This window comes from Microcebus murinus, chromosome 9 (genome assembly GCF_040939455.1).
Source record: "Microcebus murinus isolate Inina chromosome 9, M.murinus_Inina_mat1.0, whole genome shotgun sequence".
NCBI lineage: Eukaryota > Metazoa > Chordata > Mammalia > Primates > Cheirogaleidae > Microcebus > Microcebus murinus.
Window position 1 is genome coordinate 5,723,806 of NC_134112.1, and position 25,157 is coordinate 5,748,962.

General features: G+C 37.3%; 1 protein-coding gene across 2 annotated transcripts in view; it reads right to left on the minus strand.

The window, feature by feature from the left end:
* Positions 1–2,966: 2,966 nt before the first annotated feature.
* VWC2 (von Willebrand factor C domain containing 2) overlaps positions 2,967–25,157 on the minus strand; it is a 135,363-nt gene continuing 113,172 nt past the window's right edge. Inside the window, exons 3-4 of one of the 2 annotated variants that reach the window (XR_012920972.1) lie at positions 8,817–9,213; positions 2,967–5,634 (exon numbers count right to left, since the gene is read on the minus strand). Coding sequence is in view for 1 of the 2 variants with exons in the window: in XM_020289933.2 (XP_020145522.1) it covers positions 9,062–9,213 (152 nt within the window). In the remaining variant the exon portion in view is untranslated. Of the gene's footprint in view, positions 9,214–25,157 lie in introns of both variants that reach the window. The other variant, XM_020289933.2, reaches the window with a different exon arrangement.

Below are 25,157 nucleotides of genomic sequence, written 5' to 3' on the forward strand. Positions count from 1 at the left end.
AAACACATAGAGTGTGTGCTTTATAAATATCTATTCTAGTCTATGTGTTTTACAAAAATTCATTTAATCCTCTTTGGGTTTGGTACTACTATCCTCATGTTACTGATGAACAATCTATGTTACAAAGAGGTAGGTAACATGTACCTGATAAAAAAACCAGGAAATGGCAGAACTGGGATTCGAACCAAACCTCCAAAGCCCAAAGTTATTACTGCTAAGTTACACTGAAACAAAGGGACTGCAACCATTTCTTGAAGATACTTATGATATAAATGTTAAAAGAATGCTCTGGCATTTGTTTCTAGAGATTGTGATTCCACAGATGTGGCATAAGGCTCGGGCCAGGGATGGGAACAGTTTACCTGTGCCTATTTCTTTTAATTCCTGTCTCAACTGGGAACTAGACCCATGCCTTCAACCAGCAGCTCTCACCCTTGTTTGCTGGAAACATCAAGGTAATTCTCTATTGATCAATTTCCTCTCATCTTTTTCTCTAACTAGAATTCCCTTTGGTATTTCCAACAATGTTCTCCATCTTTCAGATAAGAGAAACAGTGGTGATTGATGATTTATTAGTTGTTGGAGATGGTATATAAATACCATCTGATATTTATCAAATAAATATCTGATAAATTTGTGCAGGACGTGAACTCTTACAGGAAAACTCACTTTCACCAAAGAGCTTATAAAAATATATCATTGTTCTCAGTCTATAGAAAACTGTAATGCATAAATGTAATAAACATAATATTTTAGTATATCTTCCCTACAACAGTCTGTTTAAAATGAAGACCAAAAGCTGTGGTTTTTTATCTATTTGGTACCCTGTAAAACATCACACATATTTGGCAAATGGTACTTTTTAAAATGATTTGATTTTTAATTTTCAAATACTGGGTCTATAGAGTAATTATTTTAAATTCTTTAAAAAATCCATTCAAATTATAAATAGTAAATACAATTAAATACCTATGTGTGTAAGTATTGCAAATGCTTACACTTATAGCTATGGGCAAATAGTTATGGACATTGCATAGCCGTATTTACACAGATAAACTAGAATGGCCAGGCCTGCCCAGCGCATTCTCCCTCTGCCCCACGCACCTTCATTGCTGATGTCCAGCTTTCTTTGATGTCCAACTTTTTGTTTTAATTGGATCCTGCTTATGTTTATGTCTACTTTTCAGATCTCAGTGAATTCACAGGGTGTTTATTTGTGGAGATGTATGGATATATAGAAAGAAGGGCTTACAGCTGGAAAATTTAGGTAATTCTGAGGAATAAATTTGAAGGAAAAATATCTCACCCAAAGGCTAATTTTATTATTTTACTTTTTTTGTTGTTGTTAAGAAAGTGACCTTATATATTAAAATGGTTGCTCTTTTAAGTGATACCCTTTCAATATTTTAAAGGTCTCTAATTTACCTCCTAAAATCTGTATTGCTGTCAATTTCAGCCTTACATTTTGGTTCCACATCCAAATTAATCTCTCCCTTTACTTGCCCTACTGATCATTATAATTAATTTACATTAAATTAAACTGAAGTTTGTGAAGAGTAAATGAAGAAAACAATATGTGCAGGGTGTATTGCAGAGTATAACTAGCCCAAGTAGGCACTTAATTTTTTTAAGTCATTGGTACCATACAATATTAACTTCATACTTTTATCACTGACTACTATGTATTAGGAAGTAGCAAAATTTTGCTTACTGATACTGATGTGAGTTAATGACTTTACTGCAAAAATTCAAAACAACCTATGATGCCATCACATTTTTTACTGGTTTAAGGACATCTGTCAGAATACTAGACTAAGAGCTCCATGGGCTCAAAGACCATGTATTGTTCAGTCACCCAGGCTTAAACTGTATTTGACACATAGAATGAAAGAAGTGATTGACTCAGGTTAGCAGCTGCTCTCCTGGAAGAATATTTGAGTGGAGGTAATGCCACTCATTTCAGCTCTGACTATGCCCCATGCAGGGCAGCAAAATTTTCTGGGCTTTTCCCCACACAGACTTGATCTCCATTCCATCACTAAAATTTGGGCAAGTTACCTACCATGTGTTCATTTCCTCATCAATACAGCAGAGTTGATAAAATGAAGAAATCAGATAAAAGAATCTGAAAATTTGAAATTGCAGTGTCTTTCATATAATTGTCACTTAATAAATGGCAGTTTACTTCACTTAGCTTCTGGAAGATTGGGTCATAATATTTGGTCATATTTTGTAAATTTCAGTGCAAGGATCATACCTAAACATTAATACTATTTTAACAGATCCAGATATAGTTTCATTAGGAATCACAATATATGACAATCATTTAGAATGGGGTGGTCACAACCTTTTGGTGAGAGCTACTTTTTACTTTGAGAAGTATCACGGTTGTCATAGTTGAATAAGGGGTATATGTTGCTGTTTATTCCTTATATTTGTGGAGTGTGGGGTAGAAGAGCATTTTGGAGCATTTCTGTGTGATTTCTAGAGGTCCCTGATCTACTAATGAAAGCATGTGATAAGACTTCACACCACGGGTTCTAGTGTGAAACCGGTTTGGGTTCTTAACTCAATCGCTCATTGAATAGACTGAACGTTAAGGCAATTTCTGACATCCCTGAGCCTACATTTACTTTTCTGCAAAAAAAGGGGATAGCAGTACATGCTGTTTAGGGGAACTGTGAGGTTAAATAACGAGTGAAGGAATTTACCATAGTTCTTGGTTGATTATATACATTTATTCACAACTAAGAGTAGCTTTTTCAAACTACTTGGTAATATGTAGAACATTAATAGTTTCATAGATAGACATTACTTATTGGATACTTTTCACTTTTTTCCTATTTGAATTCTAAGAATTACATGTTCAGGATGAGAATAATCTCTGAAATCAAATAGAAATGTATTTATTTGATAATGTAAATAAAATAAATAAAGTGAATGGGAAAATGAACATTCCCATAAAATGTATTTGGAAACAGTCCTGTTTAAATTCCAGAAATTTTAAAAATATAAAATATTAATCATTAAATAAAATATTGTTAAATAAAGTGAAATTGAGAAATGTTTCTATTTCCTTACAATTTAATTTAAAACTAAGGTGGCAATATTTTGCAATCGTTTTCAGTCATCAGGCTGTATCAGTAATGCACTAAAATTACTTCAGGTTTATTCTTTGGTTACTTTTGTTAATCCTATACTTCTATAACGGGTCAGCCACATGCTTTATGTTCTTCTCTGAACTTGAGAGGAAGGAGTTACACAGTGTGCATTTCTTGAAGTAGAAACTGCATGTGGGACAAGCACTTAAAAGCGTATTTTCATTAAGTTTTAGTAATGTTACTACATTACTACTACATTACTACATTACACTACTACAAACAGGCTGAATACTCTTTAGCCTGTTTGTTGGTGTCACTTAATAGGCAATGGGATTTATTCATTTTAAAATTAGGTATTTGGCCTTGGTTTCTAGATTTTTTTGTTAAAGCTAAAACAGCAGGTGCTTTGCAAAATTCAGAGGGAAATTTGACACTGGTGAAATTGAGATGACCATCACTTTTAAACACTTTTCAAACAGACTATGGAAACTACTGGAAACAGATAACTCAGTTCATTGATTTATCAGTTCACTAGATACCTACTGAGGATTTAATTATGTTATGTAGAAATATTAGAATATGCAGAAATACTCAAAACCACAAAAGAAAGTCCAAGATAAGAAATTTGTATTCCAAAAATTTGAAATAAGCTAGTAAATAAATACCAAATCTGTAAACTTGACCTTTTTTATCATTGGCAAGTACCACTGTCTCCGATATAAGAAATTCAGCATCAGAAAGCTCACACCAATAGCAATTTTTTCCTGATTTGCATCATAAATGACCAATGACTGTCATAGAACTAAAACTACTGCAACAGTGGGGCATTTGGTGTGTCTAAGACTACTGTGTCCTGGACATCTGAGATTTGCAAATTAACCAAGAAATCAAAAGACAGGGCAGGCAAACGGTAATGGAAACTTTCAGCTGCCCTTTAATATATACATTAGCCTTAACCAAGGATAGTAATTAACTCTGAATTAATAGATTAAATACAATTTAACACATCTTTAACACAAAAATACTGGGTGATGTTTTGGGGATTGAACGTCTCATAGCCTGAATTAATGGGGATTTGTAAATAATAGAGCACACAATAGATATCAAATTAACTATAACGCAGAGTATGATTTCTAAATCATGTGTTAAAATGAGATACCAAATTTGTACTATGACTGGGACACCAAGTCATTATCGATCCCATTAGGACTATAGAAGGCTTCTCACAAGGCTAGCAATGATACCTGAATTGGATATAGAAAAATGGCTAATAATCTCAACATGCTGAAAGGACATGCAGGGGCAGGAGCTTGGAAAGTAGAGGCTGTGTTCAGAGTCATATGTGGAGTAGCCATAGCCTGCAGGTCTTAACCAGCCAGCAGGGGATTGGGTCACCGTGTGACCGTGATCTAATTGTGAAGACACCAGTATGCCATGCTGAGGAGTTTGGATGTATTTTGTGTACAATTGGTGTTCTCAAAATAAAGACTTCAGTTGAAAACTAGGTCTATATTTAGAAAATAGTAGGCTAAAGAGGTTGGTTTAGAGTAAGAATGTGGTGTAAGTAGGCTATTTCATCTCTACTATGGAACAGCAAGGACCTGAGCTTTGGAAGCAGCAGCTGGAATGTGAAAAGTATGTAGTGTAACGAGCATTTATTCTAGAACAAGTTAATTCTTTTCTCTGCATCTAATTATTCAGAATAGTTATTGACTGTATCAACCATCCACAGATGCTACTAGTGAGGGAAAAATAAAGTAGGTAGGTGGGTCTACTAAGAACTTAAGGTTACAAATTATATTGGCCAAAGAAGCCTGTATTTCCTTAGCCATGATACTTATTCATCTGATAATGCTCTTTATCCAGATGGGATGACATCTAGATTACTTTTCCTTATTATATTACATTGGGGGAAAATGACCTTAAAAAATTAATGAAAAGTAGACTTGATCTCTTGTCTTTCGAAGCAAATTTAGTAAATTGTTAATATTTGTTAAACCATGCTTTGTATCTATAGTTTTGTTCTCTGTATGTTTAATTTATACTTAAAATAATGGATGTAGTTTCCAACAATGCTTGTTTGAAATAGTATATATTTTGCAAGTTTCAAATGAAGGATACATTAAAAAACCTATTGCACTGCTTAAAATCAAAACAAAAAAATGGAACATATCTGAACACTCTGAAATATTCTGGACTTTTTAAACATTGCATACATACAACATTTATGTTAGGGAAATGGAGAAGAGAGTTTCTTAAACATATTAATAATGTTACAAACTTAAAAATGTATGAGAATTCATCTATTAACATGTTTTATTTTGCAAAGCAGAGGAGGAAACTGAAAGTGTCAAAAGATTAAAAGTAATATAATCAAATGTAAACGAGTTTCGAGGCATATAAATTCCTTGATGTCAAGAGTGCTGTGGTCTCTTCAGGCCCTGCTACATGGCCGGAATGCATCCAGTGCTTGTTGCAAGCAGGAATGAAATATACATTTTTGAAATGACTTTACTCACTTTACTCAAGACTTCTGTGAAATGTAAATAAAAAATACCGATTAATCCACCCAGCAAAGAAATATCCTATGACTGAAAGAATGAATCTAACTTGAAAACTTCTAAAACAACAGATGACTTCCAGAACCTGTCTGTTGCTTATATAAGTAGCTTCATATTTTCAGATCTTAATATAGCTTGAAAAATTTGAAATAAATTAATGTAATACATTTGTAAGTATGATTTCTTTTATTAACTTGAATAAATCATTTAACAATTATTAAGTACTTATAGAGCAGGCCTATCTGAATTTTAAGAATTACGGCTCTCCCAAAACTTCTGCATTTGAATTCCAAGGCCCCTTTTCAGGACTATGTCCAAACCACAATATTTGGGAATTATAACTTGGACTCATACTTTTCTTTTTATTATATTAAATATATAAAGTTATATAAATAATATATAAATATTATTATGCAGTTATTAAAGTTATTTTTATTGAATAGAACAGTTTCATTGTTGATAATCTCAGCAAAGAGTTCTATGAGAACAGAAGGGAGAAAATAAAATGTCAGCCTGAGACTGGTACATAGATGTGAAAATCTCACTGCAAGAAGAGCAGAAGTTTTTCTTGGCCACAAATGCAAATAATTTCATTATTATTAGTATGTGTGATGTCATCAACCCAAGTTCTGCCAAGTATTTGGTTTATGTGCTATTCTATGTGGAGGGAGAATGAGGGATTGACACTGCAGATGGAGGGGAGTTGCTTTGGTGCAGTGACAGCCACTGAGCTTCAGCTCTTAGGAGTGTGCGCCTGTGACAGTGCAGGTCACGTGAGTGTAGATCAAGTGACAGTCAGTCAGTTTCCGAAGATGGTATTGCATTCGCTCTCTCTATAATGCAACAAAATACTAGGTTTCCGGAAATTCTCACAGCACTGAAGATACCATTGCAGAACTTTCAGAGCTCATCATCATTCTGGTAGGGATTATACTGCCAGGAGAAATATTAATAGGAAGACTTTGGGCCTCCTGGACCTAGCCTCTCATTGGGTCATGTCTGGTAGAGAGAAGAGGCCACTTATATGCTATATAAGAGATAGCTAATGGCCCACCTACTCCTGGGTGCTAGGGCCACTTGTCGGTAAAATGATAACTTTATATGACTTTGTCTCAAAAAAATCTATCTTTCAATAGTGGAGAAATGGCCAATGTCTAGCTGTCTCTAATGCTAAAAGTTGAGTTTTGGAAAGCTGATCACACCTGAGAGCAATTAGCTAACAATTCCCCTGAGTATTTTCATGAAAATATGTGCATGTGGTCCATTGGGCTCAAGGTGTTCTTCATAAATAAGGTAAGAATTAGATATGAGCATATGTATTAGGTCATTAAATATGAACTGTCCGATTTCGAATGTATAGTTTATTGTATCTCAAACAAGCAACAGTACAATTAATCAAAGTGTGCACCTAAACCATCGACACCGTTTTGCCATCTCAATGGTGGCTTGTTTATGCCAGCTGCGAAGAAGCCCGGAGAGCGAGTGGCGATGAAACACGAAAGGCGTTTTCTGGAGCTTGGTAAGAACTGAAAATAACATGAATTTTTCACTTATCCATGGTTTCACAAAAACTGCTCTAAAAACAGTTTTGAAAGATAATCACAAGCCAGAACACAACTTTGAAATACTGAGGATGTACCTTCACAGTAAAAATAGAACAAGAAACGTCAGAGATCATCAACTGTCAAGCTAGTACTTACAGAAATCGGACATTTCACACTTAATGTCTTGCGGCTTCAGTCAGCGGTGGCTTCACATTGCTAAGGTCTGCAATGGTTCGACTTTTCAACAATATCAGATGTATCAACTTTTCTTGAATGTTATTCAATCTCTAATGATTGAATGATTTTTTAATAAAATGAGTTTTTAAAAATATTCTCTATGGTCTTTTTAGGAAGCTTTCTAATCTCCATTTGCTGGCAGCTAGTTTAGCTCCTAACACAATCCACTGTAATTTCTTACTCCTATTATGCCAATCCACAAAGACAAACCACACCTATTCCTTTTTTTGTCATCACCATATTTTGTACTTATTTAATTCAAAATTTAATAATAAATAAATATATGGAAAAAACACCTTTAAAGGCTTCAAATAATGATTATAGTTTTGCCTTTTCACCCTACATCTATTAAGACTCCAGGGACCTCTTTCATCAATGTGCCAAGTGCTGATATGATCGTTAAAGGTGGAAGTTATTCTCTAATCAGATCAGCAGGACTTTTCAGTGGTTTCTTTTTTCCCTGTCCGAATGTAAAGAAAAGTTGGTTTGGAATTTTGTATAACTGCAAGGAAGCAGCAGAGCACGCTTGGCCTTCTGCTTTGTTTTAACACAGCTGGACAGAACTGCTTCCTCACTCTGCTGGTGAGGGCTGGCTGACGCGGGCGCCGCTCAGGATGACTGTGCCTGTCTGCGGGGCAGGTGACTCGTTCTGATGAGAAGTAGGAGCCCGCTGAACTGAGAGCTGAGATGTCTGTACTGCATTTAGACTTCAGGCATAAACTTGTTCAGAATTTCTACCTTCCTTAACTCTCCTCCAGAGAACAGAAGGATTGCCCCTCCCATTTTCCTGCATGCTCACAGCAAAATAATGCAAATTTTCCAGCCTGCCTCATTCGTCAGTTTAGGGAATAAAAGTCACATTTAGAAGAGAAAGTAATGTCAATGAAACTCAAGTATGTGTATGCATTTACCTATGTTCCACAACCTAGGAGCTTTGAAAGAACTGAAAAGTGTGTTCGTGTTCTTTATACCTGCATTTCCCAAATGACTGAGAATAAAACTGATAAAAGCAGCATGTTATTACAAGGAGGAAACGATACATTCATGTGAATTAGATTAAATCTTCTAAGGCTAAACATTAGATATTTGTCTGTAATTAAACAGAATTTGGGCGAGGCTTTGGTAGAACTCAGTGCTATCATCGTGTGATCTGCTCACGGGCACGCTGCTCCCCGCGGATGTGAAGGGGGCTGGCATTTACAAACACCCCCGTGTGGTGACACAGAACTGAAAAAGATATGCAGGTACACAGTGAAGACGGTTGACAACACAGCATTTTTAATCTGTATCTATAGAAAACATTTATATAAGCTCTCTAATGGAGGGATATAGAAATACATTTAATATATAATTGTGTACTTTCATGTACTTACTGTGAAAATAGCACATTTATTTAGAGAGGGCTTTTATGCCCAAAGTTCTTGTTGATGTTTTGAAATATATCCATTTCATTCTCTTGCAGTAATTGTTACCAAGTAAAGCAAAAGTACCAACAATTTTCCATTATTCCTCACCAAAGTTCTTCTCCTTCTGATTGGTATTTCCCAGAATCATCTAGAATGCTGACATCAGTAAAATATTCTAGAAAAGTGTCAAGAGTTTTTGCACTGTGAAATGTCTACATTTGCCTGCATTCATGTCTTGTGCACATGGCCTGCCGTTCAATTCTCCACGTGCCTTCTTCATAAGTACAGTGACATATGGTGCATTCATCGGTCTTCACTTCTCTGCCAGCAGGGATGACAGCAGTTTCTGCAAAGCAGTTTGGTCCTGAAATACAGAAAAATGTTTTATATTATGTGTGTGCATAAATATATAATATATATAATTAGGTAGTTAGCATTATAATATATGTTTGATTCACTCCCATAATTTCAGTAATATGAAGTACTCCCACTTTTTATGACATGAACCAATGTTATCTGAAATTTTTAAGAGAGACAACATTGTGACTTTGATTAACAGACATTCCATTTTGGGGCCTTCTCTATAAGCCAAATCTGCAACTGTTTGACTTAACTAATTCTATATAATCGTAGAAAAAGCATTGGCAGCACTGGGGCCTTCGAAGAACCAGTTTTATTTGTCATGACACTTTGAGAGAGTGAGCTTAAACAAGCAAACTGAAGTGACCTGGCTACAGCATGCCTTCCAGACTTCTTGGGGCAGGCTTTCACACTTTCACACACATTACAAACACCTGAAGGGCCCTTGAAAATAATGGCTGCAGGTCTTACACCCAGTTTCTGACTCACTAGTTAGGGAGAGGCCTGAGAATTTGCTTGGTAAGTTCCCGGGTGATGTGTGGACGCTGCTGGTGTAGGACCCACTTTGAGAAGCACCATCTTAGCCTGTGCCAGGAGTAGATCTTTGACAATCTTCCACAAGAACTGAGGATCTCTGCACTTCTCCATCAACATCAACTATAAGCTTGGCAGGCAACAGAGGTGTCACATCTGTACTTTATGTATGAGGTCAAGGACATGAAGGAATGAGTATCAGAATGATTTCCAGTGTGAGCTGAAACAACTGTTTTTTAAAAAAGATTAATGGCTTTATGTTTTGGTCCATACTTGTACACCTGATTCAGATTTGAACAACTGCCCTGCCTCCAAATCTCCCTCTAAAATTCAAATACCAGTAATTACTGCATCCTAAATAAAGGCCTCCAACTTTGAACTTCAGCAATTTGCCAGAATTCTCATTCTCCCTTTCTTTGCTTTTACAGTTTTTGACAATGTGTTCACAACCAAATATGGTTTTTTTTCTTCCTTTTATTTCATCATATTATGGGGGCACAAATATTGTTAGGGTTACAAATATTGGCCATGTCCCCTCTTACCCCCCCTCCATGTGCCAGAGATTCAAGCGTGTCCAATCCCCCGGTGGCACGCACCGCACACTTTATGTAAGTACACACCCTTCTCCTCCTCCCCCCTCCCGCCTGCCCACCACCTGATGAAAAGTTTGTTTTTTCTTTTTTGTTTGTTTTTGACATTTTGGTTACATTGTATATCTTTGCCTCTCCCTAAGAAGGGTTCAAGTTATGCCCTTCCCCTCTAAAATGCTCACCACATCCCTAAAATTGGGTCCCCCTCTCCCTCAATCCCTGGTGAACATTAACACCATTTGAGAACCATAGTTTTAATCAGTCAGTACCAATTTGATGGCGAGTAGATATGGGGCCCATTTTCCATGTCTTGTGTCGCCTCACTTTGGATAACGGGCTTAAGCTTAATCCAGGATAGCATAAACGGTGCTAGCTCACAGTCATTTCTTAGGATTGAGTAATATTCCATTGTGATCATATACCACATTTTATTTATCCACTCATGAATTGACGGGCACTTGAGTTGTTTCCATGACCGTGCAATAATGAATTGTGCTGCCATAAACATTTAGATGCAGATGTCTTTATAATAGAATGTCTTATGCTCTTTGGGGTAGATGCCCAACAATGCTATTGCTGGGTCGAATGGTATTTCTATTTCTAGTTGTTTGAGGTATCTCCAAATTCTTTTCCACAAAGATTGCACTAATTTTCAGTCCCAGCAGCAGTGTAAAAGTGTTCCTGTCTCTCCGCATCCTCACCAGCATTTGTTGTTTTGGGATTTCATTGATATAGGCCATTCTTACTGGGGTTAGGTGGAATCTCATTGTTCTTTTGATTTGCATTTCTCTGATGATTAGAGATGTTGAGCATTTTTTTATATGTTTGCAGGCCATTATTCTGTCCTCTTTGGAAAAGTTTCTGTTCATTTCCGTTGCCCATTTCTTGATGGGATTGTTTGATTTTTTGTTAATTCTTTTGAGTTCTAGATAGATTCTTGTTATTAGACCTTTATCAGAGTTGTAGAGAACAAATATTTTTTTCCCACTCTGTGGGTTGTCTATTTATTTGCTCTACTGAAGGTTTCCTTGGCTATGCAGAAACTTTTTAATTTGATCAGATCCCATTTGTTTATTTTTTATGCTGCAGTGATTGCCATGGGGGTCTTCTTCAAAATTTCTTTGCTGATTCATTGCTTTCAATGTCTGACAGGGTTTCCCAACATCTTTTTCTAGGATTCTTAAGGTTTCATGCCTTAAGTTTAAGTCTATTATCCATCTTGAGTGAATTTTTGTGAGAGGTGAGAGGTAGGGATCCTGATTTGCTCTCCTGCATGTAGCTAATCAGTTTTCCCAGTACCATTTATTGAAGAGAGATTCTTTTCCTCATTGTATATTTTTGTCAGCTTTATCAAAGATTAGATTACCGTATACTGATGGTTTCATCTCTGGTATCTCAGATCTATTCCAGATATCCATGCTTATGTTCTTGTGCCAATACCAGGCTGATTTTACTATTATTGCTTTATAGTACAGCTTGAAGTCAGGAAGACTGATGCCTCCCAGTTTATTCTTTTTATTTAAGATTGCTTTGGCTATATGAGGTTTTTTCTGGTTCCATACAAAGTGAAGAATTATTTTATCTAGATCTGTAAAGAATGCTGATGGTATTTTGATGGGGATTGCATTGATTCTGTAGATCACTTTAGGTAATATTGACATTTTAACTATACTGATTCTACCAATCCATGGACAAGGTAGTTTTTTCCATCTGTTTAAATCTTCTGCAATTTAGTTTTTTAGTATTTCGTAGTTCTCTTTGTATAAATCTTTTGTATCTTTCATTAAGTGTACTCCTAGATATTTAATTTTCTTTGGGGCTATAGTAAAGGGTATTGCGTTTGTGATTTGAATTTCTGCTTGATGGTTCTTGGCATATATGAATGCTTCTGATTTGTATATATTGATTTTATAACTTGAAACTTTACCAAATTCAGTTATCAAGTCTAGGAGTCTCTTGGAAGAGTCCATGGGGTTTTCTAGGTATAATATCATATCATTGGTGAAGAGCAAGAGTTTTATTTCATCTGCCCCCACTAGAATGCCCTTAATACTCCTCTCCTTCCTGACTGCTGTTGCTAGGACTTCGAGCACTATGTTGAATAGGAGAGGAGATAGTGGGCATTTTTGTCTAGTTCCAGATCAAAGGGGGAAAGATTTTAATTTTCCCTGTTTAGAATGATATTAGCAGTGGGTTTGTCATAGGTGGATTTGATAAATTTAAGGTATGAGCCATCTATGCCTATTTTGTTAAGAGTTTTTATCATAAAAGTGTGTTGGACTTTGTCAAATGCTTTTTCTCCATCTACTGACAGAATCATATGGTCTTTGTTCTTGATTGTATTTATGAAGTGAATTGCATTTATAGAATTGCCTATGTTGAACCATCCTTGCATCTCTGGAATAAAGCCCACCTGGTCATGGTGAATTATTTTTTTTATGTGCTGCTGAATTCTATTCGCTAAAATTTTATTTAGGATTTTTGCATCTGTATTCATGAGGGATATTGGTCTGTATTTTTCTTTCTTTGTTGTGTCCTTTCCGGGCTTTGGTATCAAGGTGATACTGGCTTCATAGAATGAGTTAGGTAAGATACCATCCTTCTCAATAGTGTGGAATAGTTTCTGTAGTATAGGTATAAAATCATATTTGTATGTTTGGTAGAATTCTGAAGTGTAGCCATCTGGCCCAGGACTTTTACGTTTGGGGAGGTTTTTAATTACTGCTTCAATTTCTGAGCTTGAGATTGGTCTGTTCAGGAATTCTGTTGCCTCCTGGGTGAACTTAGGAAGGTTGTATGAATCCAAGAATTTGTCCATTTCGTCTTCATTCTGTAGTTTTTAAGCATATAGTTTTTTATAATAGTCAAATATAATATTTTGTATTTTTGTGGTATCTGTTGTAATCTTTCCTTTTTCATTTCTTATTGAGTTTATCAGAATCCTTTCCCTTTGGATCCTTGTCAATCTAGCAAGAGGGCCGTTGATTTTGTTTATCTTTTCAAAAAACCAGCTTCTGGTTTTGTTGATCTTTAGCATAGTTCTCTTGTTCTCCATTTCATTCAGTTCTGCTTTGGTCTTTGTTATTTCTTTTCTTTTATTAGGATTGGAAATTGTTTGCTCTTCTTTTTCCAATTCCTTGAGCTTATTCATTAGATTTTCAGTATCTAAGCTTTCTGTTTTTTGATGTGAGCGTTATTTGCTATTAGTTTTCCTCTCAGGTAAGCTTTTGCTGTATCCCATGGGTTTTGGTAAGAAGTATCACCATTATCATTTTGTTCAAAGAAATTCTTGATTTCCCTCTGAATTTCTTCCTTTACCCAATAATTTTTCAATAATAGATTGTTTTGTTTCCATGATTTTGTGAGGGGTTGAGTGTTTCTATAGGAATTGAAGTGTAATTTTATACCATTATGGTCAGAAAAGATACAAGGTATCATTTCTATTTTCTTGAATTTTTTGAGATCTGATTTGTGGCCTAGGATGTGGTCAATTTTGGAATAGGATCCATGAGCTGCTGAGAAGAATGTAAATTCAAGTTTATGTGGATGAAATGCTCTATAAAGATCTGTCAGACCTTTTTGATCAAGGGCTTTGTTCAGGTCCATTATTTCTTTGCTTATTTTCTGTTTGGAGAATCTACCCAGAACATTCAATGGAGTGTTGAAGTCCCCTGCTACTATGGCAGTGTTGTATAACCAGGTATTTATATTAGACAAGGTTTGCTTTAAGTAATTGGGTTCACCTGTATTGGGTGCATAGATATTAAGAATTGTTAAAACTTCTTGTTGGATCTTCCCTTTCACCATTATATAATGGCCATCTTTATCCATTTTTACTTTTGCTATTTTAAAGCTTATATTATCTGCAAATAGTATAGCTACTCCAGCTTTCTTTTGACTCCCATTTGACTGGATGGTAGTTTTCCATCCCTTGACCTTAAGCCGAGAGGCATCTTTGTGGGTTAGATGTGTTTCCTGTAGACAGCAGATGCTAGGCTTATGAATTTTTATACACTCTGCCAGTCTATGTCTCTTCAGAGGACAGTTTAAGCCATTTACATTTATTGAAAGGATTGAAATTGGAGGAAGAATACCATTCATATTGTTGGGTGGACACTTGTTTTTTTGTTTTACTACTTGAGCCATCATTTAGTTCAAGATCTAAACTTTAATTCTTTGACGATTTTACTTTGAAGAGTGTCTACTGCCCTGTTTGGTTAGAAATGTGGGTCTGAGAACTTCCTGTAGGGATGGTCTGGTCTTTGCAAATTCCTTCAGTAATTGTTTGTCTGAGAAGGACTTTATTTCTCTCTCATAGACGAAACTTAATTTTGCTGGATAAAGAATTCTAGGTTGGGCTTTGTTCTGTTTTAGAAGATTAAGGATAGGCAGCCAATCCCTCCTGGCTTGTAAGGTTTCAGATGAGAAGTCTGCTGTTAGTCTGATAGGCTTACCTTTATAGGTCATTTACTGCTTTTGTCTCACTGTACAGAGAATTGTTTCTTTCACGTTTACTTTGATCAGCCTAAAAACCACGTGGCAAGGTGATTTCCTTTTCACATTGAGTCTCCCAGGACTTCTGTGTGCTTCTTGTATTTGGATATCAAGATTTCTGGCCAGGCCTGGCATATTTTCCTCCAGTATTCGGTGAAATATGTTTTCCATCCTTTGTGAATGTTCCTCTTCCCCTTCCGGAATCCCAATCAATCTGATATTTGGCTTTTTAACATAATCTCACACTTCCTGTAAATTTTGGTCTTGTCTCTTGTTTCTATATTCGCTTTCTTCCTCTGATTTATTTAGAGCATAGTCATAATCTTCAAGTTCTGAGATTCTTTCCTCTGCATGGTCCTTCTTGTTCTTTAGGCTATCCACTGACTTATGGAGATCCTTGATTGTTTCCTTCATTGCCAGAATTTCTGTTTGGTTTTTATTGATAGTCTCAATTTCTTTGGAGAATCTTTCATTCATTTCCTGTATTGTTTTTGTGGTTTCTCTATGTTGTGATTCTATTTTCTCTTCAATTCCATTTAGTTTTGTAGCAATGTATATTTGGAAATCTTCCTCTGTTAGTTTACTCATATCATGTAAGTTGGTGTCAGATGATGGAGAATGATTATTTTGCTTTGGAGGCGATTTTTCTCTCTGCTCCTTCATGTTTCCTGTAAACTTTCTCTGGTTCTTTTTCATTTGGGTGCTTTATTGAGAATTGGAGGTGCAGGGATTGGGTTATGAGCTAAAATTTGGAATTCCGGGGGTACGATCCTTGGCAGATCTGGGGAAATGTGCTGTGGACCTGTACTGTCTTAGAGGAGTCTGTGCCTGTTGGGTTATCTTTGACCTGTTGTCTTCACAAACTTTTACTAGAGATTAATGAGATTGGAAACCTTGCTTAGACTCCCCGGAATTAAATCCTCTTGTCAGCGTGATTCCCCTATCAACTACTCGTATGAAGAGAGAGGCAGTCTGATGAGCTATGAGGTTACTGTCTTTTTTTGTTGCTTGTGGTTTGTGAGGGGAGGTCAGTTATCAAGCTTTTCCAATACCTATGTAATAAGCTCTAAACCTTTAAATGTGGTAAACAGGAATCTCAGCCTTTGGTGAGTGCCATGCCTCTCCCAGGGGATCCTTGGGCCCTGTTACCTATTTAGTTGGGGTGAGATAAGCAATAGGTATTATCAAGCTTAAGAGATTATACTTCAGAGATTGCTTGATCTGTGACTAGAGGGGGATTGCTAAAAAGTTATTCAGTGATCATTCGTTGCATATGTGTGGCAGCTCCTGGTGGAAAGTGTCTTTTGGTGCAATTGTTAGGGATTCTCGTTGAGATTCTCCTTCTCAGAACACAAGTCTGTAATTTAGCAACTACCTGGATACCAAGGATAAGCCCTTGTATTCTGCTTTTAACAGATGATCCAACCAACTTGCTGCAGTAGGGCATCAACTCTTTTTACTCCACCCTTCCAAGGATGGAGTTTATCTGGATGGTGTGAAGTAAAAGGCTCAGGGCTATTAAAGAGGCCTTGCCCAGGGGCGCTGATGGACACAGAACAGAGAGTGACCTGCCTGGCAACTCTGCTCCTGCATATGAGGGGTCAGGCAACCCTATGGAATAGCAATGGCCTGGTCACAGACAAGGATCTTCTGCAACCCAGGTGGGCAATAGCCCTAAGAGCGGACTCCCTCACTACTGCGTGTTTCCAGGGCTGGGGGCTGATCCTTTGGCTAAAGACCCTGCCTTCCAGGTCGCCTCTAGGATATGGGTTCATGTCTCAGCTTGGGTATCGGTCTAGAGAGGCTGTTACTAACACCTTTCAGGGGAGGGGTCTGGGCCTTCAGCGAAAAATAGGCCAGCTATGGATACTAAGCAATAGGAGATAGAAGCCCAGCCTCTGGTTTCTGCTTGAATAATGGTTTGTTTCACTACTCTGCCCAGGGGTGGAGTCTGTAGTTCTGGAGAGAAGCACCTATCTCATAACCCCAGAACGTGCTGGGGGTACAGTTGTCCCACGTGAGAGTTGGAAGATCGCTCTCTTTCCTATTTCCACCCTGTTAGGGTGGGTTCTGTTTGTTAGGAGCAAAGCAAAAGCAGTTGGGTGGGATGGGGCACTGCCTGACGGGGACACCACCTGGGGAGCAATCTCTCTCCCTCTTCCCTCCCCTCCCTGCTGGGACTTGAGACACTGGGATCTGCCAGGAGGCTTTACCAAGGAAGGAGCTCCTTCCCTCTTCTGCTCCCTCACCAGCTGCGCTTTAGTTGCCAGGGACCACTGAGAAGCTCTGCTGAGGGGCGAAAATTATCCCTTTTCCATGAGTCACCAGCAGAGCTTGGGCTGCTGGAGACCCCTGGGGAGGGTCTGCGGAGGATGGCTCTCACCCCCCCCTTCCGCCCTTTCACTGGCAGAGCTCAAGGGGCTGGGGTCCACAGACAAGTTCCGCCAAGGGGTGAAAACTTTTACACGTGACCCCTCTTCTGCCCCTTCACCAGCAGAGCTTGAGCGGCTGGGGTCCACAGACAAGTTCCGCCGAGCGGCAAAAACTTTCCGCGGGGCCCCAGCGGCAGGGCTTGGGCCATTGGAGGCCCCTGGGGAGGGTCTGGGGAGGATGGCGCTCACCCCCTCTTCCAGTCCCTCCCTCACAGCGCTTGGGTTTCCCGAGTCCACTGGACAACTCAGTCAAATGCTGAATCTGTCTCACTTTTCTGTGACAAGTGAGGCATAAGCCGCTGGTGTTTATAGATCTCCCAGCAAAAGCGACCTTACACCGTGCCCTGGAGATTTCAAATTACTTTCCGCTCCTGCCTCCTCTCCCACCTGCCTGCCCTTCCATGTCACCTCTTCACGCTGTCTTCAGGCACTTCCCTGCGTGTGTGGGTCTGGAGGTCGGTGAGGGAGAAGTCGTCCCCCTGTGGGAAGGATCACACAGCCGTGTGGCTGCCGCTGAGCGTGGCCAGCTTGCACTCCAATCCCCGCTGTACCACTCAGATTCTCAGAACTTCACAGCAAATCCACTGAGTCAATTTCCTCCTTTTCCACGTACTGCTGCCCCTGGAAGCTTCCCTGCAGTTCCGTGAAGCCGATCCTGTGAGAGAACTACCCACTCCAGTGATTCAGGCCGCCTTCTTCACCTCCCACTCCAAGAGCAGAGAGCCAGGAGGTCATCCCTAGTCCGCCATTTTTGACAATCCACAACCAAATATGTTTAATTATAAAGCATAAAGTCATCAAAGAGATGGAAAAGGTTAATCTGCAAAATTTAAAAACAATAAATTAATCCAACAAACTCCAGGATAAAAACTGGCCTTTTTATAATTCTAAAGAGAATAACTCTTGCTTTTGTGGCAATTGTGTTTCAAGGTCACCGTGTGGGTGGAGCACGCCAGCTCCTGCGGGCCACGCTGTGGTAGAGGCTCCCTGGGTGCACGTGCCCCTTCTCCCACCCTGAGCGCGATTCCTGACCATGGTCCTCATGCAGACACTGCCCTAAGATTCTGCCTTTGACTCCATCTCTTCTCCTTCAGGGAACTCAAAGCTTTAACAATCATTCAGCTGGCAATGACTCCCAAATTACAGTGACATCTCTCTTGAGCTCCAGTCCTGTGTTTCCAGGGGACAGCTGTCTGCATTGCCTGCTGACACCAGATTTATGGTGTGTGGGTCCAGGGTCTCTTCTGTGTGCTGTCCGAGGAGCTGTATTTACGTTAGACACTCATCCATCAGCTTTGGTGAGTTGAAATACTCAGAATTCCAGACCCCCTCCCCAACCAGTGGCCCCAGCAAGATGCCCAGTACTCCCTGCACACAGCTCTCCCCGGTGGCCTCCACACTCTGGTTACTATGTTCCTCAGTGGAACGAGTTTCCCTCTGCAGTTGTGAAGTCAATGCCCAGCAGTGCCACAGTGTCCCTCCAGGTGGGATCGATGCCGTAGAAGCGTCCCCAATTGGTCACTCTCCTGATCAGCACCTGAGACGCCATGGATTTCACGCTTGGCTTGAACTCTCTTTGGCATGTTTTCTTCTTTCTCTTCATTGTTTTTTTTTGGAGAGTTAGGTTTGAGGACACAATCTGCATGTAATTCATATCTGTCAGTGTGTTTTGGGCATAGAAGACACACCCACAATTGCCCAAAAATTCTGTATCCTTAGATGCAAATACTCATGGGTCTCCACTCCAGACAAACCTGCATTAAAAATCTGGTGCTGCAACTTAATAGCTATGTGATCTTGAACTAACCGTTTTATTGTTTTGTGCCTCAATGGGAATAATAATCTTAATACTTAACAGGGTCTTGTGAGGGCTAAACTAGAAAATTCACATCATGTGGCCTGTAGTTACTCTACAAATGCTAGCAAAAGTTCCTGCCTGAATTAACCTTTCTATGTCAATGTAATAGTCACTTCCAATGAGTTTTTTTTCTGATTAAAGAAGTTAACTAAGTTAATTGTTTTTTTTTTTTTACATCACTGTAGAATTTTAGATGTTTATTTTTCAATGTTTTACAACCCCACTCTTTATGTATTTTTTTCTTCTTTTGAAGCCAGTCAGTGCGGAGATTTTATTTTATTTTTTGATGTTTGAATTGTCCAAAATTTGGCTAGGAGGAGGCCTGAACTTTAATCTGGCTCTGGCATTGTTTGGAAATACTCCTTTAGTCACCAAAAACTTTCACTTCTGAACCAAGAAGATATCTTCAGCTCACTTTACCCACATCTGGAATTAGCCTTTCCTCCAAGGGGTGCTGGTTCCTTTTGCAGAGAATGTATTTAGAGCCAGGCCTGGGTGTGGCCTGTGCCCGTCATGCTGGGGGCTGCCCTAGGCCCTCCTAGTTGGCACAGGTAGGAATAAACAGTCATATACACACACTTTTAAAGGTTTTAAGTTCATAATACTAATTATATTTCAAGATTTTTCTTTTTAGATTTTTAGAAATGTGTAGATTTTCTCTTAAAATAAATACTTTAAATTTAACATATTATTTTTTTAACTTCTTAGATTTTATTATATATCTAATTTTACACTGAAACTCCTGTTTATTAAAATCATTAAAATATTCACCCATTTTTAATCCTATTGTTAAATAAAGTAGTTTTAAAAACCACAGCACATGCTATTTCTAATAAACCACAAATGCAGGTTCTGTGCCCTTCTCATAGTCAGCATATTCGCTCAAAGGTCCCTTCCCCATTCCCTGTGTGATCACATCAGGCCACGGAGTTAGGTTCCTCTGTTGGGATTTATCTGCTCCACTCCATTGTTACCTCCCACCCCGGCCATTATATTAACCATTTCCAATAATGTTTAATTTGTCTTTCTAGTGTAACTTTAAGAATAAGCAAATTATTTTCTCATTTTTCTTTCACAAATGGGAGCATACTTCTTAATTTTATGTACTTTGCTTTTTTTCACTTAAAAACATGTCCCAGCAATCATGTTCACAGAGACAGGCTTATCCTTTAGGGCTCCAGTGTGTGTGTTCCCCATTGTTTAGTCAACACGCACTCTATGGTGGGTATTTTGAAACCCGACCCCCTGTGTACACGGAATGTACCAACAGCACATTTTCTATCATCTGCATCTGGCACGGAAGAAATATAGAAATTGTTGGGAATTTATCATGAGCGAAAACATGTGTTCATGAGAGAAAACAAAAAGCCAAGAAAAATGCCAAGCATGAAAATGATGTAAAGCATACCATCCTGGAGACAAAGAGCAACAGCTTACATTCTTTTTGCTACAGGAAAGCGTTTGTTTTGTACACTTTCAAGTACAGTTATATATAAATCCCTCTATTGTTGCTAAGTGAAAAATGAGAAGCAGCAGTGATTTGGGCTTTCCTGGAGTCACAGTGGCAGACTAAACTCGGGGGGAAGGCGCTACGAGCATTTGGTCTGTCAGATGTTTATCTTCCAGGGCCGTGATGAAAGAAGTATTTCTTCCTGAAAATAACTTTATGCTAATGTGATTTATTATATTTTTTGACAGTTGTTTAATATTGACTTTATTCGTTACCGCCTTTGACTAATAAATACATCATAGAACTGCCCAGGTTGAATAATTTGGGCAACTACATGAATAAGCTTTTGTCAAATACATCGAGGCAAGGGAGGGGCAATTTGTGTTTCAAATTTGTATAAGTATGGACCCTTAAAGAATTTCTAAAAAAAGCTTTTTCATCTCAAATGATTTTAGCCTGGAAGGGGATTACTCAGCTAACTATTAGTTAGAATTATATACCATGTTGCTATTTTTTTCCTGCTGCAAATATTTAGTTATGATATAGTTAAACAAAGTTACTGCCCTTGTAGTTTGTAACTTCTTTTTTTTAGTCAAAACCACATCAAAGTTCTCAGTAAGTCATAAAAATTCAACTGAAATATAAATTTGGATGTCTACAAGAGATTCCATTTATTGAATTTTGCTAAAGCCTTCATCTTACAAGCAGAATTCCTAGTAACTTAACAAAGTTGTGAGACTCTTTCAACCAAATCCCTCTGAACATGTGTATCCATACACACATGTATTTTCTTCTTGAAACATATTATTTTAGAAAACTTTTTATTTTGAAATTATAGATTTAAATCAAACCAGGAAGTTTGATTACTCAGTTTCCCCCATAAATACAGCTTACATAATTACAGAATGATATAAGACATCTGTGCTATTTGTCACTTTGTGTAATCACCACCAGTCGACACACAGAATTTTCCATCCGCAAAGACCTGCGTCATGCCACCTGTATAATCACACCGCTCCTCCTCCCGCCCCACCATCCTTAACTCCTCAGAACCACTAAGATATTTTTCATATCTACAGTCTTAACATTAAAAGAACATTACATTAATGGAATCATAAAAGAAATAGACTTTTAAGATTGGCTTTTTAAACTCAGCATACTGCCCCTGAGATCTAACTAAGTTGCCATGCTGTCAATAGTTCATTCCTTTTTATAGCAAAGTTGCAGTCCATGGTACAGATGGGTCACAGTGTACCCATTTACTCTTTGAGTGGGATTTTTTTTCCAGTTTCAGGCGACTATAAATAAAACAGCATGTTTTGTGTAAACACAGATATTCTTCATTTCTCTTAAGTGAAAGTCTAGGAATGCAATTGCTGGGTTATATGGTAGTTGTATGTTTAGTTTTATCAAAAATTGCCAAGTTGTTTTCCAGAGTGGCTATAAAATTTACATTCCAATGAGCAGTCCAGTTTATTCACAGCCTAACTGGCATTTGGTTTTGTTGCAAGTTGTTGTTATAGTCATTCTGACAGATGTCACTTAAGTTTTAATTTGTTTCCCTAGTGGCTGGTGATGATCATCTTTTCATGTGTGCATTTGCCATTTTATATCCTCATTGTGAAAGGGCTCTTCATGTATTTTGTCTATTTTCTATTGCCAATTGGGTTGATTAGGTTTTTTTACTGTTTAATTTTGTGTTCCTAACCCATTCTAGGTACTATTCCTTTGTCAGATATATGGTTTGCAAATATCTTCGCTGAGTTTGCAGCTTGTCTTTTTATTGTCTTAAGAGGGTCTTTCATAGAGCAACAGTGTTATATTTTATTGAGGTCAAATGCATCTATTTTCTATCTTATGGATTATGTATTTGATGTCCTATCTAAGAACTCATCAAGAAGCCCTATGTCCTAAAGATTTTCTCCTTTTATCTTATAAAATGTTATAGTTTTATGGTTTACATTTAAATATATGATCCATTTTGAGATAATTTTTACAAAATTGTGAGGTTTGTTGAGACTCATTTTGTCTATGGGTATCCAATTGATTCAGCACCATTTGTTGAAAATTATCCTTTCATTGAGTTGCCTTTGCACCTTTGTCAAAAATAAGTTGGCTGTACTGTTGTGGGTCTATTTCTGGGTTCTTGCGCCATTCTGCTGATCTATGTGTCTGTCCCCTTGCCAATACCATAGTCTTGAAATGGGGTAGAATGACTCTTTCCACTTTATTCTTTTTCTCATATTGTATATTTTGGACAACATCCCAACATTATCTGATATGTCTTTTGCAAATACTTTCTCCCACTGTGTGGCTTGTTTTTTCATTTTCTTGATAATATCTTTCATAAAGCAGAATTTTTTTAATTTTAATGAAGGCCAGTCCATCAATTCACAATTCATGCCCTTGGTAATGTATCTAAAAAGTCATCACCAAACCTAAGGTTATCTAGATTTTCTCTTATGTTATCTTCTATGAGCTTTATAGTTTTACGATTTACATTTAGGTATATGATCAACTTTGAGTTAGTTTTTGTGAAGGGTATGAGGTCTGTGTCTAGATTTATTTTTTCACATGTAGATATCCACTTGTTCCAGTACCATTTGTTGAAAGAACTATCTCCGTACCATTATATTATCTTTACTCCTTTGTCAAAGATTAGCTCACTATATTTATATGGGTCTATTTCTGGGTTATCTATTCTGTTTCATTAATATATTTGTCTATTATTTTGCCAATACCACACTGTCTTGATTTATGTAACTTTATATTATCTTAAAGTACGGTAATGTCAGTCCTCCAACTTTGTTATTCTTCTTCAATATTATGTCGCATATTCTAGGTCTTTCACCTCTCCATATAAAATTTAGGATAAGTTTTTATATTTACAAAATTACTTGCTGAGATTTTGTTTGGGATTGTGTTGAATCTACTTGAGAATCTACTTGTTGATCAACTTGAGAAGAACTGACATCGTGACAGCATTGAGTCTTCCTATCCATGGCCTTGGAACATCTCTCCATTGATTTAGTTTTTCTATATTTTTTTATTCAGAGCTTTATAGTTTTCCTCATATAGATTTTATACATATTTTGTTAGTTTTCTACCTAAATATTTTAATTTTGGTCTGCTAATGTAGATGGTATAGTGTATTTAATTTCAAATTCCAGTTGTCCATTGCCAGTATGTAGGAAAGTGATTAGATTTTGTGTATTAACCTTGTATCCCTACTATAATTGTAATCTTACTATAATTGCTCATTAGTTGCTGGATTACACAGATCATCATGTCCTCTGCAAACAAGGACAGCTTTATTTCCTCCTTCCCTATCAGCATATCTTTTAGTTCCTTTTCTGGTCTGACTGCATTAGCTAGGACTTCAAGTATGATGATGAAAACATGTGGTAAGAGGGGGCATCTCGCCTTGCCCCTGACCTGATGGGAAAGCTTTGAGTTTCTCAGCAGGAAGTATGATTTTTAGCTATAGATCCTTTTTAGTAGACAATGGTTATGAAGTTGGGAAAGTCCTCCTCTATTCCTAGTTTACTGAGAGTTTTTATCATAAAAGAGTGTTGGATTTTGTCAATGTTTTTTCTGAATCTACTGATACAATCATGTGATTTGTCTTCTTTAGCCTGTTGATGGGACAAATCATGGCATCCTTGGTATAAATTTGACTTGATTGTAGCGTATAATTTTCTTATACATTATTGGATTCAATTTGCCAATAGTTTGTTGAGAAATTTTACATCTATATTCATGAGAGATATTGGTCTGTAATTTTCTTTTCTTGCACTACCTTTGTCTGGATTCATATAAGGGTAATATTGAAAGAAATTATAGAATACTGGTATAATTTCTTCCTTAAATGTTTGATAGAATTCACCAGTGAACCCATCTGGGCCTGGTGCTTTCTGTATTGGAAAGCTGTTAACTATTTATTGAATTTCTTTAATATGGATAGGCCTATTCAGATTATCTATTTCTTCTTGTATAAATTTTGGCAGATTGTTTCTTTTGAGGAATTGGTTCATTTTATCTAGATTATCAAATATGTGGGAATAGAGTTGTTTACAATATTTGTTATCCTTTTAATGTCTATGGGGTCTCTAGTCATGTCCCCTCTTTTGTTTCTGATATTAACAATTTGTATTCATCTTCTTTTACACATATATATATATCTTAGCTGGATAGATACTTACTACTCTTATAGATCTTTTCAAAGAATAATGTTTTGTTTTTGTCAATTTTTTCTACTGTTTTCCTGTTTCCAAATTCATTGATTTCTGCTCTAATTTTTATTATTTCTTTCCTTCTGTCTACTATGGATTTAATTTGCTTTTCTTTTTCTAGTTTAAAGGTGGAAGCTTGAATTATTGAATTTAGAATTCTTCTTTTCTAATCTAGCATTCAATGCTATACATTTCCCTCTATGCCTTGCTTTCACTATATCCCACATATTTTGATAAGTGTTTTAATTTTAATTTAGTTTAAAATATTTTAAAATTTCTCTTGACATTTCTACCGGGTTTCATGTGTATTTATAAGTGTGTTGTTTAATCTCCAAGTATTTGGAGATTTTCCAGCTTT